Consider the following 11,699-nt stretch of genomic DNA (forward strand, 5'->3'; position numbering starts at 1 on the left):
TGATTGCCACGATGTACTATCGTTCACAAGCAGAAGACGTTAATAGATACGCTATGCCCACATGTATTACATTGACGGACCTTTACATGCGATTAATCAACCAATCTTCTGTTACGTAGGCTCCGTTGAAAATATCCAGGTAACCGCTTGGTCTGCGTGTATTTCGAAAGCGCAATCACGTAGGAGTTGCTGCACTAACAATAACTTAATAAGTTTTTATATAAACGACGTTTTTATGACTTTATAAACTAATAGATTATACTTGATGTGAGGGAGAAAATTCTGTGGTCTACTCCGATGCTTTACCACAATTACGTATTAATTATCAATACGATTCTTCAGGGCCTCGTGGGATTTATAGGTATGTGCCTAGGTAATCTGTACTTATACGGTCGTACCCACACAGCGCATAATATTTATAAAAATATAAAGTTCATGAAATAATTTTAATAAATATTTCTATATTTATTACAACATATTTCACATGGATATACGATAATTATATTAATGCGTTCGCAATGCTGAAATATGTAAGCATGCAAGGCTAGGTTCACAGCATTTCGTCAGTTCATTTATTCGACAAACTCACGTAAGAGCTCTAGAGGCTCTAGGACAACGAATAATTTAGTGGGATGTATAACATAACATTACTTGATACCATTGAGTTATCAAGTAATAGATTGAATTTTTAAATTCGACGTAATTGGGACACTCACTTTGGAAGAGAAAAACCTGGGGCACGATGAACGTGATTATCCGTATTTATTTATTAATACACATGATTTAACTATTAAAACAAAATAAGTTCTCATACCTGAGGCCCAGGAATTGCGGCGCGCTTGTTCTGAAAGTCGAAATTCACCAGGTACAAGACCTGGAGCCCAGGAACTACAGATCGTTCGTCCTGAAAGTCGAGTCCTGAAAGACGAAATTTACCAGGTAGACGACCCGGAGCCCAGGAAATGCGAAGCGCTAGTCCAGAAAACCGAAATTCACCAGGTAGACGACTTGGAGCCCAGGAACTACGGAGTGTTCGTCCTGAAATTCGAGACTCCACAGGTAAAGGATCTAAGGCACAGAAGCTACGGAGTGCTCGCCTTGGAAGTCGAAATTCACCAGGTGGACGACCTGGAGCGCAGTACCCAGGAGATAGAGGACTTGGTGCTCGAAATTTGCCGAGCGCGATTTTCGTACGTCCTCTCTACTGCGCGTTTATTTCCGGACTGAGGAATTCTGCTGATTGATTAGCGTGGTCGAATATTATATGAAAAAAAAAAACTTTCGGTAACGTCGAAATGTAATTTCTGAACATCCGAACATTCGAAATTTGGATTTCGAACGTTCATACTATGTATGATATGATGTATGATGTTGGTGTATAATTTGTACCCTTGGTCACATGATGATACATAAGTTCGAATCGAGGGTGCTGAAGGCTATTCGGTAGAAGTAGCCCCTACGCCTGTTGTACACCGGGCTGTTTCTAACAAGAGCATGTATAAGGCCCTTATCGTGAATTTTGGGCAAAATAAAATAATTGCGTTTCACGTTTGATTTCACTTACGTGAATTAATCATGAGAACAATGATTGACAAACGAGATCATTCAGTTTTATTTTATTGCTCATTACCTCCTTGGGAAAACGACGGGAAGGTAACGAAATCCACGCTCGAAGTAAGCAATTTTCCATTCACCTTACGTCCTTACATACAAGAAAAATTAAGGCGAGGCACAATTCCATGAACGTGTTGAAAAAATACTTTTGCACTTTTCAGATATATCTCATAAATAATCACGGCAAGATGCTTCACTGTCACTATACACTCTGCAATAGATATCCCCGCGCGATGACCACCGGCTTGCAAATGCCGTGCTTTGTCTCAGAACCAAGAAGAATAAAATCAATGCACAAACTGCGCGATCAACCTTGAAAACTTCGTTACTCGTAACGTTATAACTGAAGATATATTCTTCAGTCAATGCTCGTAAGAAAGTTGACTGAGGCTCAGCAAATGACGAGTGCGTTACTTTTTTTATATGCCGTTTGCGAAATCCATGCGCACAGCTCCATAAAAGATCCATATTCATGGTGGATCTCTAATAGACTCTACAGAAATCCCGAATGTTTGCGGTGTGATTGAAATCGGTGATGGATATCCATTGGTTCTCTATAAATAACCATGTACGTAAGTGGAAGTACTACAAACAATCACCAAGTGACGAATGACCGCTCTCCTCTCTCGCGAGAAAGAAAGAGCTCCAAATTATAAAAAAACCTCAGCAACTCAAATCGGTCAATCCGAAGTTCATCCGGTATCTACGTACTCGGTCGTTCTTGACTGCGTAGTCTATATATATTACCCAGGCCTTGGACTTTTTTTCTGGGGCAGAACAAAATATACATATGATAGTTTCTGATAGTTTCCATGATACGTAAACAGGAGTATTGATGATATGAAAACAACGTCGATTGAAGATATCAATTTCCGCCTTTCACTGATCCGTGAAAGTTGAAGTCACATAGCCTGTTCTGAAAAGCATTTAGCACTCCTACCCTTACGGACTGAGAAAACTCCCTCTCTTTCTTCCTATATTAGGTATTAAATAAACAAACAAACAGAAAGAATTCAAAGTTCGCGGGTACATCGCTCTTTTGTAGCGGAATTCAGGAAAGTTACTCATATTTCGAAAATCGCCCAAAAAAATGTGTAATTTTTTGACACGTGTTACTATTCCCATCGTCTCCCGCATTTCAGGGGCCAAAAAGTGCCGAGCTGAGATACTTTTCGCCATTCACAACCACTCAACTATTGACTATTAAACGTCGGGAACTCACTATCAACACCAACAAATGTCCAACGAGCTATTAAAAACTAAATCCACTCATTCGGATATTGAGGACGGGCTAAGTATATGGAGCTACATTTTTTAGCCTCGCCACCGCGGAGAAAGACTCCGTTGACTTGACAAGTCTACAATTGTTATTTTGAGTAACGTCTTCTTCTGTTTTCCGCATCGATACGACGCGAGCCAATGTGAGCCTAACTCTAACCTCTCTAAAGAATCTCTCGCAGCCGATGTAGAGCCGGGTTACTTATCCGCGTAGAGCATGTTTATCATATCTCTAAGTCACAAACAATCCAGTTTTTATGTTACATTCTTGATACGTTTAAGGTAATCAATATTAAGTAGATAGCCAAATGGGAAAGGGAATGTCAATGCTGTCACGACAATTGCAAAGGTTCAATATCGAGAACCGTGCCCACAAAGTTATTTCGAAAGAAAAACCAACTCCCGCACCTCACCACAAACCGTCTGCAAGACAATCTGAAATAATGAACGAAGGCAAGTGTTCGCAACGCCCTGCAAGTATCAACTCAATGAATATGACTTCCTGATTCTTGCTGTTACCATTGCCAAGTAGTTGTACAATCGGCATTTAATAAATTTACAGCAGATTCTGATTTCCTGAAAAAACATAACATGAAAGATGCGAAGCTTGATCATCATCTGAAAAATGTCTACCTTGTATCTCATACTGCAGAGGTAACACTTATCATTCCAATAGTTACGTAATCCGTTGTAGATGAGTTGAGTATTCTGTTACGTTATATCTGGAAATTACAGATGATGGAGAAACTTCATGTCAAAAATCCAGATCGGCCTCTTCCCCAGTCCAGAACTGTCAGGGATGACTTGGAGTTTGGCGTTTTTGAACCAACTGAAGTTACGATAGGGAGATGTACTTTGCGCCAAGCTATCAAATTCATAACAGATCATAATACAGAGCCAACAAAACACACTGCTGCTGAAATAGCTGCTGAGTATAAACTCAGTCTCGAATCTACAAGTATGATCAATTTACCACTAACAAGCGTAGAAAAAATTAACAGGCCATCTAAGGGTCATGATTGGAGCGTGCCTGCGATGACACAATTTTGAATGCACCAACAATCGAAATTCTTTGTTATAAGTTCAATAAGTATGACAGTTTTCTCAGCTTGTTTGAGTTTTCATACATGTTAAACATTAAAGTGGAACATCGTCATGAATTATGCAGTAACTAATTTTTATACAGAGATAATCAAAAACCTGCTTTTTACATCACAAGAGACTGCACTCGCACAGAGAGCAAGGTATTTCGACTAGTTGTATCACATAGTGCATTTAGTCACACATTTCAGCTCTGTATCAAGTTGCACAAGAGTGAGGTTGCCGTTGCTATAACACATAATCTTCAGACAGCTCTATAGTAATGTGGTTGCAATGGACTGCACATTCATGCACTTCTGAGTTGCCAAACTCTGAAATTAATATTAAATTTAATGATGTCGGTTTATTTTTCTAATACAATCACTAGTGAAGCCCCTATCTACCCAAGATACCTGTGTTTTTTCGTGCAATATGAAAACTGATTATTTTACAGGTAATATATTGAAATACTTCAGGACGTTTAAACTCTACATCCCTGAAAAGGAGCTGAAAGAAACACCACTGCAACCTTCGTTGCATGAAAAGATGAAAGATCAGAATAATCCAAAGCATCTGACATAGTTATATATATGATACTATTAGTAAATGCCTGTAAAATTGTTAGGAATAGTTCTACATGTGAATATTCAATAAAATACGAAAGTTGTTTTTGAATTTAGTCACACTTGATCCTAATACGATTATTAACGAATGGTAACGAGGGATAGCTTTTGAACCACATTATGCTCATTACAACATGGGGTAAGCTAATGACATTTCAGTGACTTTCCAAGTCTTGATTGATGCATGCTGGTACGTTGGCTAAATATATGTGAAGACAAATGACACAAATTTTTTATGACTGCACGGAAATGATGTAGAAATTGCATTGTTTTGCAATTATACAGGAGATATGTGTTACAACCCTACTAAATATATAAGAAATTGGAATCACCCGCATTTTGGAACATACACAAAAGATTCAATGGTTAGTGTGAAACAAAGAGCGGACTGTAAAAAAGTGGGTCTAGTAAAAATCGCAATAATTTAACATTTTATGACTAAACTATCGATTTTTTCCACGTGTAGTCACTTTCGAGTTTAGTCTCCAACCACAATGGGGTCGCAGTGAGCAAGATGGAGTGCAAGTCTACCATTGCCATGACAACCGTACGAAATATCACAGCAGCTATTAAGCTGAATGGAGATAAGACCTAAGTCGTTTTCACAAAAGTTATCCACACATACTAAGATGATCTTCTCTTGGACAAAACAATATACAATACTATTCATACTACAATACATACTTTTGCTTTACGACGCTAGTGTAAATGCAGTTGTTATATTGTGCCAAAACCAGCCGGTTGATGTGCTCATTCTTTATATGCAAGTACACACAACATATCTGCACGAAAACTTACATCTTCCCCACGTTTCGAGACATTTGCACTATGTACAAAGTAATGAAAAGCATACTTTCTGCTCCTTTGTTGCAGAACTCAAGACTTATGTTTAATGGTGTCATTGACCATACTTCTAGGTAGCTTTTTCTCTACCTACATATTTCGGGTGAGTACAGTATTATGCGCATTGTCAGGCAAACGTCTCTGATAGATTATGAATTTTTCATCAAATGCTGTTGTTCCCGTTACTCGTAGGTTGGACTGATATATCTACTATATTCAAGATTTCGCTTGGCAATAATGCTTTGTGTCATTTATATTGTTCTTAGTATTACATTGCATTCTTGGCATATGACTTACCGATGGCCCTCTCCACAAATTCACCATTGGAATAAAGGTTTTCATATTATGTATGCTACACACAGAATAGGTGAGTCACTAACTAAAGAACTATGAATTTTTGCTACTTTTTTGAGCAAATTCAAGGCAAATATAATAACATTAGGATTAACGATCCAAGTATTTTCCATAATCCAACATGATAATTTTTACTTACTTACGCCATAGTTGTCACTATCGACACTTGGCTCTTCCATTGTCAAATATAATCTCACATCAATACACCACGCAGTTGCAGTTATATACTATTACTTCTACAAAAGAGCAACATTGAGTATCAGCGATCCACGACTGTATCAAACGTCCAGCTGGGAACAAAACCCATTGAGTGTTTCCTGATTTGTTGTTTGAATAAACACGTCAAGAATATATTACCATAATTTTGAACTTCATACATTATTGAATAAAATGAAGATGTAAATATAGGTTTTGGGATAGGTAAAGTAATCTCTAATGCAAGATATGGAAAATTCGCACAATTGTCCAATTGCAAGCAATTTGAAAAAATAATATATGCTAATAGAAAATTCAGACAAATTTCTGTCATTGATTCTTAAACTTGTCAATAATCAACATTAAAGATTGTCATAGGCGTTGATTAATTATGAAAATGAAATATAATTCTGGGGTAATCATAAAGATCTATTTGAAAAATACCATGAGGGTGAAAACCCTTTCAATTGGTATGTATAGACGCAAGTATACTATGGTTCTTGCAATGGTTTACGGATTTATTAAAAAATGTTCACAACTCGCAAGTGTTCGATGACTCAACTACTTATTGCATGAATTTTGGTTGAAATTTCAAGTACATACAAGTTGTAACATGTATTTGGACACAAACACATTACTACGGCCACTCTGTATAAAAGTTCTTAGACAACAAAGCCTCTAATGTGCTGACGTATCTGTAACCACAACGTTCTGTTAATTTTCTTAAAACGAAATTTCCAGTTCCGCTTGAAATTGTTCTACACACAAAAATAGATTATTCCTGTTTTATATACAATTTCACAACTGGCAAGGAGTACATGCTTAAGATATGCTACATTTAATTGTGCTTGACTGTAGATCTCTTTACATCATCCAATTAATAAGATACAATTATAAGAAGTATATGTATTTTCATAATACATATTAAAGTTCTTAGTGATAAAAATTTCGTAAATCCTGGGTCTTATCAGTATGATTAATAATGAAATAATGTAAATCGTCTACCATATTTTGGAATGAATATATTCTGTTCGAATATTTGGCTACTTGTGTTTACGTTACTTTACGTATGTTTATTAGTCACACCCCAATGTTTATAAGAAATTTCGCATCTCCATTTTGATATTTTGATTCTGGTAGACGTGTTCATCAATGCCTCAAGATAACACTACTTACCTCTACCTATCGATTTAAGAAACCAATGTACAAATTTACAGCAGAAAACAGCAATTTCGCGCGTAAAGCCAACGAAATTATTTTTGAATATCTGCTTCGATCTTGTCCTCGTTTTCCTGTAGAAAACAAAAGATTTTTTCATTCCGTTAAGTTATACTTACTTTAGGGTTTACAGTTTATAAGAATTTCATGGCGACAGTTGTATACCTTACGGGAATATTTTCATACGTTATGATTGCTGTGCAAAAAAAGCAGTTTGTCAGCCAAATGTGGAGGTAGAGCTGCTCTTCTTGTGTCGTAAAGAACCTGCATATCGGCAGGTATACGGGCAGGTGGTGCACAGCAAGCAGGAACGCAATTGTATCTACGAGCTAGACGGCCGAGATTTGGACATTTTGCTGTTATTTTAGCCCACCACTGCAGAGGGCAGTAATCGAGAGGGGCTGTTGCCTCAGATTGGTACTGAACCAGTTCCAGGTCCGCCTTCTCTTCTGCTGGCATGCCAGTTTTTGTTGCACACAACCCACCGAGTAAGAGTTCCATGCCTGCAGGTTACAAATTTCAGTAACGACATTCACCAAATTGAGGTCATTAAAATTTTCAAAAATGCATAGTCTCTCAGTCCACATACCAGAGAGTCGATTTTTTTTACTGGAAGGTTCATCTTCAATTTTGGTACTCTGTTCCCCACCTTCCTCTTCTATTAATTTAGTTAGCATCTCCTTGATCGGTCCAGCTACCATATTTTTATCTTCTTCAGTGGCATACGGCAACTGTTTGAATCTGCACAATAGAAATTGAAAACTTGTTGTAATGTAAAAACGTTTGCAGAAGTTTTCTACGTTCACACTTGTAATAGTTCCTGAAGCTGATGATAATTGGAGCAAGTGGTAGTTCATTAATAAGCATTTACCGTGGATCTAATGTGGTGGCTGTTTGCAGGAGTAATGTAACACTAGGGTCAGCATATCGATCACATAGCATATCGGATAAAGATTCCTTGAAGGAACGGGCAGTTTCACTGTCTGAATCTTTAACTTTCAAGTGGGAGGAAACGAGCTGCCACAGTAAAGGTTTTAACAGAGAAATAAGTGGCATTTTTTCTTCGCTCAGAGTCATGATCGTAACTTTAAACGGCTCAAGGACTGTAACAAGATCCTCAACTATTTTCCACTGTTCATTTGAAAGACTAACAATCTCTGGGTCAATGCCTTCCATTCCATCAAGCAGTGACGCAATTATGTTCCTCCGTAGCACCATCTGCTCCAGCATTTGATACGTTGACGTCCATACCGGAGGATAATCCATGACCATTGCATTCTCTTCGAGCTATAAGTAAATTGAAATATTGGTCAGATCCTGCAGTCCAATTCTACATTTCTAGTAGACAAAGTGTCAACATAAAAATTGGCGATAACAAGGTTGGTACAAAATTTTTAAATCCAAGACACTAACTATTCCAGAGGTTCTTAATAATTCCCCATATTCTTTGAAACAAACTAAAACTTGAAAATTTTATTAATAATACTAAGTGAATCAATTTTCAAGTGTTTGGCTAGCTGCGGCTACTCTCAAGCTGTGAAAGATACTTTCATCCTTGGGATCATCGAATTTCTCAAGTTAAATTTGTTAACAATGTTTAAAGTTGAAATCAAAACGATCTATCATATGCTGAATTTTGCGAGAGTTGAAAATTAAAAATATGACACATGTTTGAATAATTCGAGTTTAACTGTGTACAACAGGAACTAAATCTTCAGGTAGATGATTTAAAATAAAAGTTACATGTTATCATATGTATAAACATAGTGTATTTACATCAAATTGAAGGATATGTGGAATATTTTTTGTGATATTTTCTTGGATGAACGATCAGAAGCCGTTTGTTCGATACAAATAGAGTACCAGTCAGGTATACAAAATTTTCCGTAGACCGGTTTTTGTAAGATATCACAGTGTGCTATCAACCCTTATGATAAACTCTCAATTTCGTCAAATAAAACTTCAAATGATTAAGATTATACCAGCAAGTGTACCACAAAAAATAGCAATGCACTAGCTGTGCAGAAAATCTGAGCCGTGCATTGGGAAATTCGAGTGCTGGTGTTTTGGTAATTTTGAAACCCTGGCAAAAATAGAAAGTTTTCACAGTAGTGAGTTTCTTTAATATGGATGACTATAATAATAGAAATTTAACAATTATACCTCTAGTATTTGTTCCTGCATAAGCAAAGCAGCACAGGCAGCAGGATGACTGACTATAGCCCCAATTGCAGTTCTGCATTTGGTTAGGATTGTTGCAACCTCTGTATTCTCAAAGCAAGCCTGAGCACATACTTGCAGGGTATGAAGCAAGCATGGGACCAAAGCTAAGCCCCGAGTGGACAGAGCTGCCAATAATTCAGCTCTGGAAGTTCCTACAACTACAGCTGTGACACGATCTACTCTCAGATCCCAGTCCAGCAGTAATGAATCCACAGCAGTTCCCCATTGAGTTTCACCCCATTCTACAGGTATGTGCAAAGTCGTTAAGACTTTGCACTCCAGCGATGGCTCTCCCATATTTTGGTAATAAATTGACACAGTTGCAAAACTTTCTCCCGAAAATGATCTCCATTCTTCAATTACGAGACCAAACTCGCCGCTAACGCAAGACAAATTGGTAGCGACGGATTCTCTGAATGTGTCGTATACCTTGGGTATGATTTCATCTTCTAATTTGTTTTTACTAGGAATTTCACAAGGAGAACGAAGGGTTGCTATAAGCCTTTGGAATCCTCTGCCTTCAACGACTTCCGGCAGTTGCAGATCCATTATGATAAATTCAGCAATTGCGTCTGATACAGTCTTACCATCTATACCAGACTGTTGGATCTGGTTCTCCTCTGGCATAAGGAATGCAACATTTTGACCACTATTTCCCATCCCTGTACCGCCTTTGATCATGACCCGCAATGGCTGGCTCATACCGATGTCTTCCTCCATATTTGAAAGGCTAATGTTTGGATCTGTGACAAATTGTATGTCTCCGTCTATTTGTACGGTACCGTCTGCTGTAGTTGTATAAATATGTTGAGTGTTAGTTAGGCCAGCTTTGAGCATTCGTTTTTGAGCTCGTCGCTCTTTTGTTTCTTGCGAAAGGGTTTGGCGACGAGGAGGATTGGTTGCTTCTAGATCCATCAGCTCTTGAGCATGCTTATTTTGAAGGTGCATTCGTAAGTTACTAGTGTTACGGTTATATGCAATTTGCGTCTTGCAAAGGATGCAGACGATTTTTACTTTAGTTAAGATATCGCCATCGTCCGTAGCTGGAAAACCAAAGAATTTCCAGTAAATGCTGCGCATGGACATTGGTACAACCAGCTTCTTGTATGTATAAGTATGCTTCTCTTCCATCATCTTAGCAAGGACCATTTGCATTTCATTCTTATCGTCCACTACTCCAGGTGACTTACTACTGTTCGACGCTATTATTTGTTTATTTTCCATGGTTATGTGTCCGGATGCATAATGCTAGCAATGCTCTCCCTGATATGATATAGACTGTTTACTCTATTTATAGCGTCGTATATTTCTCATATATCACCAAAATGGACGGCTCCCATTGCATAATTTCCAATTAAACGATCTCCTTGTGCCAACTTCCCAACGCCTTTATGTACCATGGGTATTACACGAATAACAAATTTACCGCGAATTTTCCGATATCTCAAATCAACTCTTCATGAATTATTTTATTGATATCGAACTTCAATTTCTCGCTGAAAAGAACGATGCCCGTACAGCTATCGACCAACGCCACGAAAGCGATGCTATCGAATTTGTACAAACCGCTACGAGATCCGCGATGGTCGTATGGAACGATGGCGCGAACTGCGGGGAGCGGGGAGAGAACTCGACAGAACCAAGACAGAACTATCTCTGTCAGCACCGTGCTCTGTTCCTGTTTCAGCGGTATAGTCACGCTAGCGAATGGGGTACTCTAGATCTATGGTAGAAATACGTTGCGAAAAAAGAGAGATAACTTGAGCCGCTTTTCTTTTGCGTCAATTTTTTGACACAATACGACACTAAGTGATTTCATTGGCCTTAACCGTTATATCCGACCAATGAAATCACTTCGTGTCGATTTGTGCCAGGACATTGACGTAATAGCGTTTTCCACTGGTTGCACTGAGTGCGCACTGGCTCGAACAGGGGGCACTCGTTCCGTGCATGCGTCGCCCGGCAGCGGGGCAAAGCTTCTGAGTGGAACACGCCGTAAATCGTATAAAGACTGATAAAGACAGACTAGCACCCGTATTCATAGTCCTTCTTTGAGGAACAAGAAATGAAGATATATATATATATATATATATTCATTTCTTACCATCTTCACGTCGGAACCTGACGACGATAGCGCTGCTTTTGATGAAAACTAAAATATATATATACATATATATGTGTGTGTGTGTATACAAACCATAGACTTATAAAGATAGACTGAGCGCTCCTATAAGAAGCACTGAAGCTTACATATAAAGGACAGAGATATGC

General features: G+C 38.2%; 3 protein-coding genes across 6 annotated transcripts; 2 read left to right on the plus strand and 1 right to left on the minus strand.

Moving 5' to 3' along the window:
- Positions 1-49: 49 nt before the first annotated feature.
- LOC138191207 (uncharacterized) lies at positions 50-1,539 on the plus strand. The gene is made up of 3 exons (XM_069137531.1): positions 50-139; positions 256-361; positions 866-1,539. The coding sequence occupies exons 1-3, from the start codon at positions 62-64 to the stop codon at positions 1,225-1,227; spliced, it is 546 nt and encodes a 181-aa protein (XP_068993632.1). The 5' UTR covers positions 50-61; the 3' UTR covers positions 1,228-1,539.
- Positions 1,540-2,898: 1,359 nt separating this feature from the next.
- On the plus strand, positions 2,899-4,647 carry LOC124217044 (protein NDUFAF4 homolog). Of its 2 annotated transcripts, XM_046622295.2 has the most exons (5): positions 2,899-3,035; positions 3,175-3,345; positions 3,455-3,546; positions 3,628-3,850; positions 4,427-4,647. In XM_046622295.2, the coding sequence occupies exons 2-5, from the start codon at positions 3,201-3,203 to the stop codon at positions 4,552-4,554; spliced, it is 588 nt and encodes a 195-aa protein (XP_046478251.1). In that variant the 5' UTR covers positions 2,899-3,035; positions 3,175-3,200; the 3' UTR covers positions 4,555-4,647. The 2 variants fall into 2 exon arrangements, with proteins under 2 accessions (XP_046478251.1, XP_046478259.1); XM_046622303.1 differs by lacking the exon at positions 2,899-3,035 and having other exon boundaries at positions 3,042-3,345; positions 3,458-3,546.
- Positions 4,112-11,322, minus strand: LOC124216745 (DNA replication-related element factor). Of its 3 annotated transcripts, none has more exons than XM_046621644.2 (5): positions 9,369-11,322; positions 8,077-8,492; positions 7,795-7,946; positions 7,392-7,708; positions 4,112-7,279 (listed from the first exon to the last, which is right to left on the minus strand). In XM_046621644.2, exons 1-5 carry the CDS (start codon positions 10,650-10,652, stop codon positions 7,241-7,243), a joined length of 2,208 nt encoding a protein of 735 aa, XP_046477600.1. In that variant the 5' UTR covers positions 10,653-11,322; the 3' UTR covers positions 4,112-7,240. The 3 variants fall into 3 exon arrangements, with proteins under 3 accessions (XP_046477600.1, XP_046477618.1, XP_046477609.1); XM_046621662.2 differs by having other exon boundaries at positions 7,376-7,708; XM_046621653.2 differs by having other exon boundaries at positions 7,371-7,708; positions 9,369-11,321.
- Between the last annotated feature and the right edge of the window lie 377 nt (positions 11,323-11,699).

This window comes from Neodiprion pinetum, chromosome 1 (genome assembly GCF_021155775.2).
Source record: "Neodiprion pinetum isolate iyNeoPine1 chromosome 1, iyNeoPine1.2, whole genome shotgun sequence".
NCBI lineage: Eukaryota > Metazoa > Arthropoda > Insecta > Hymenoptera > Diprionidae > Neodiprion > Neodiprion pinetum.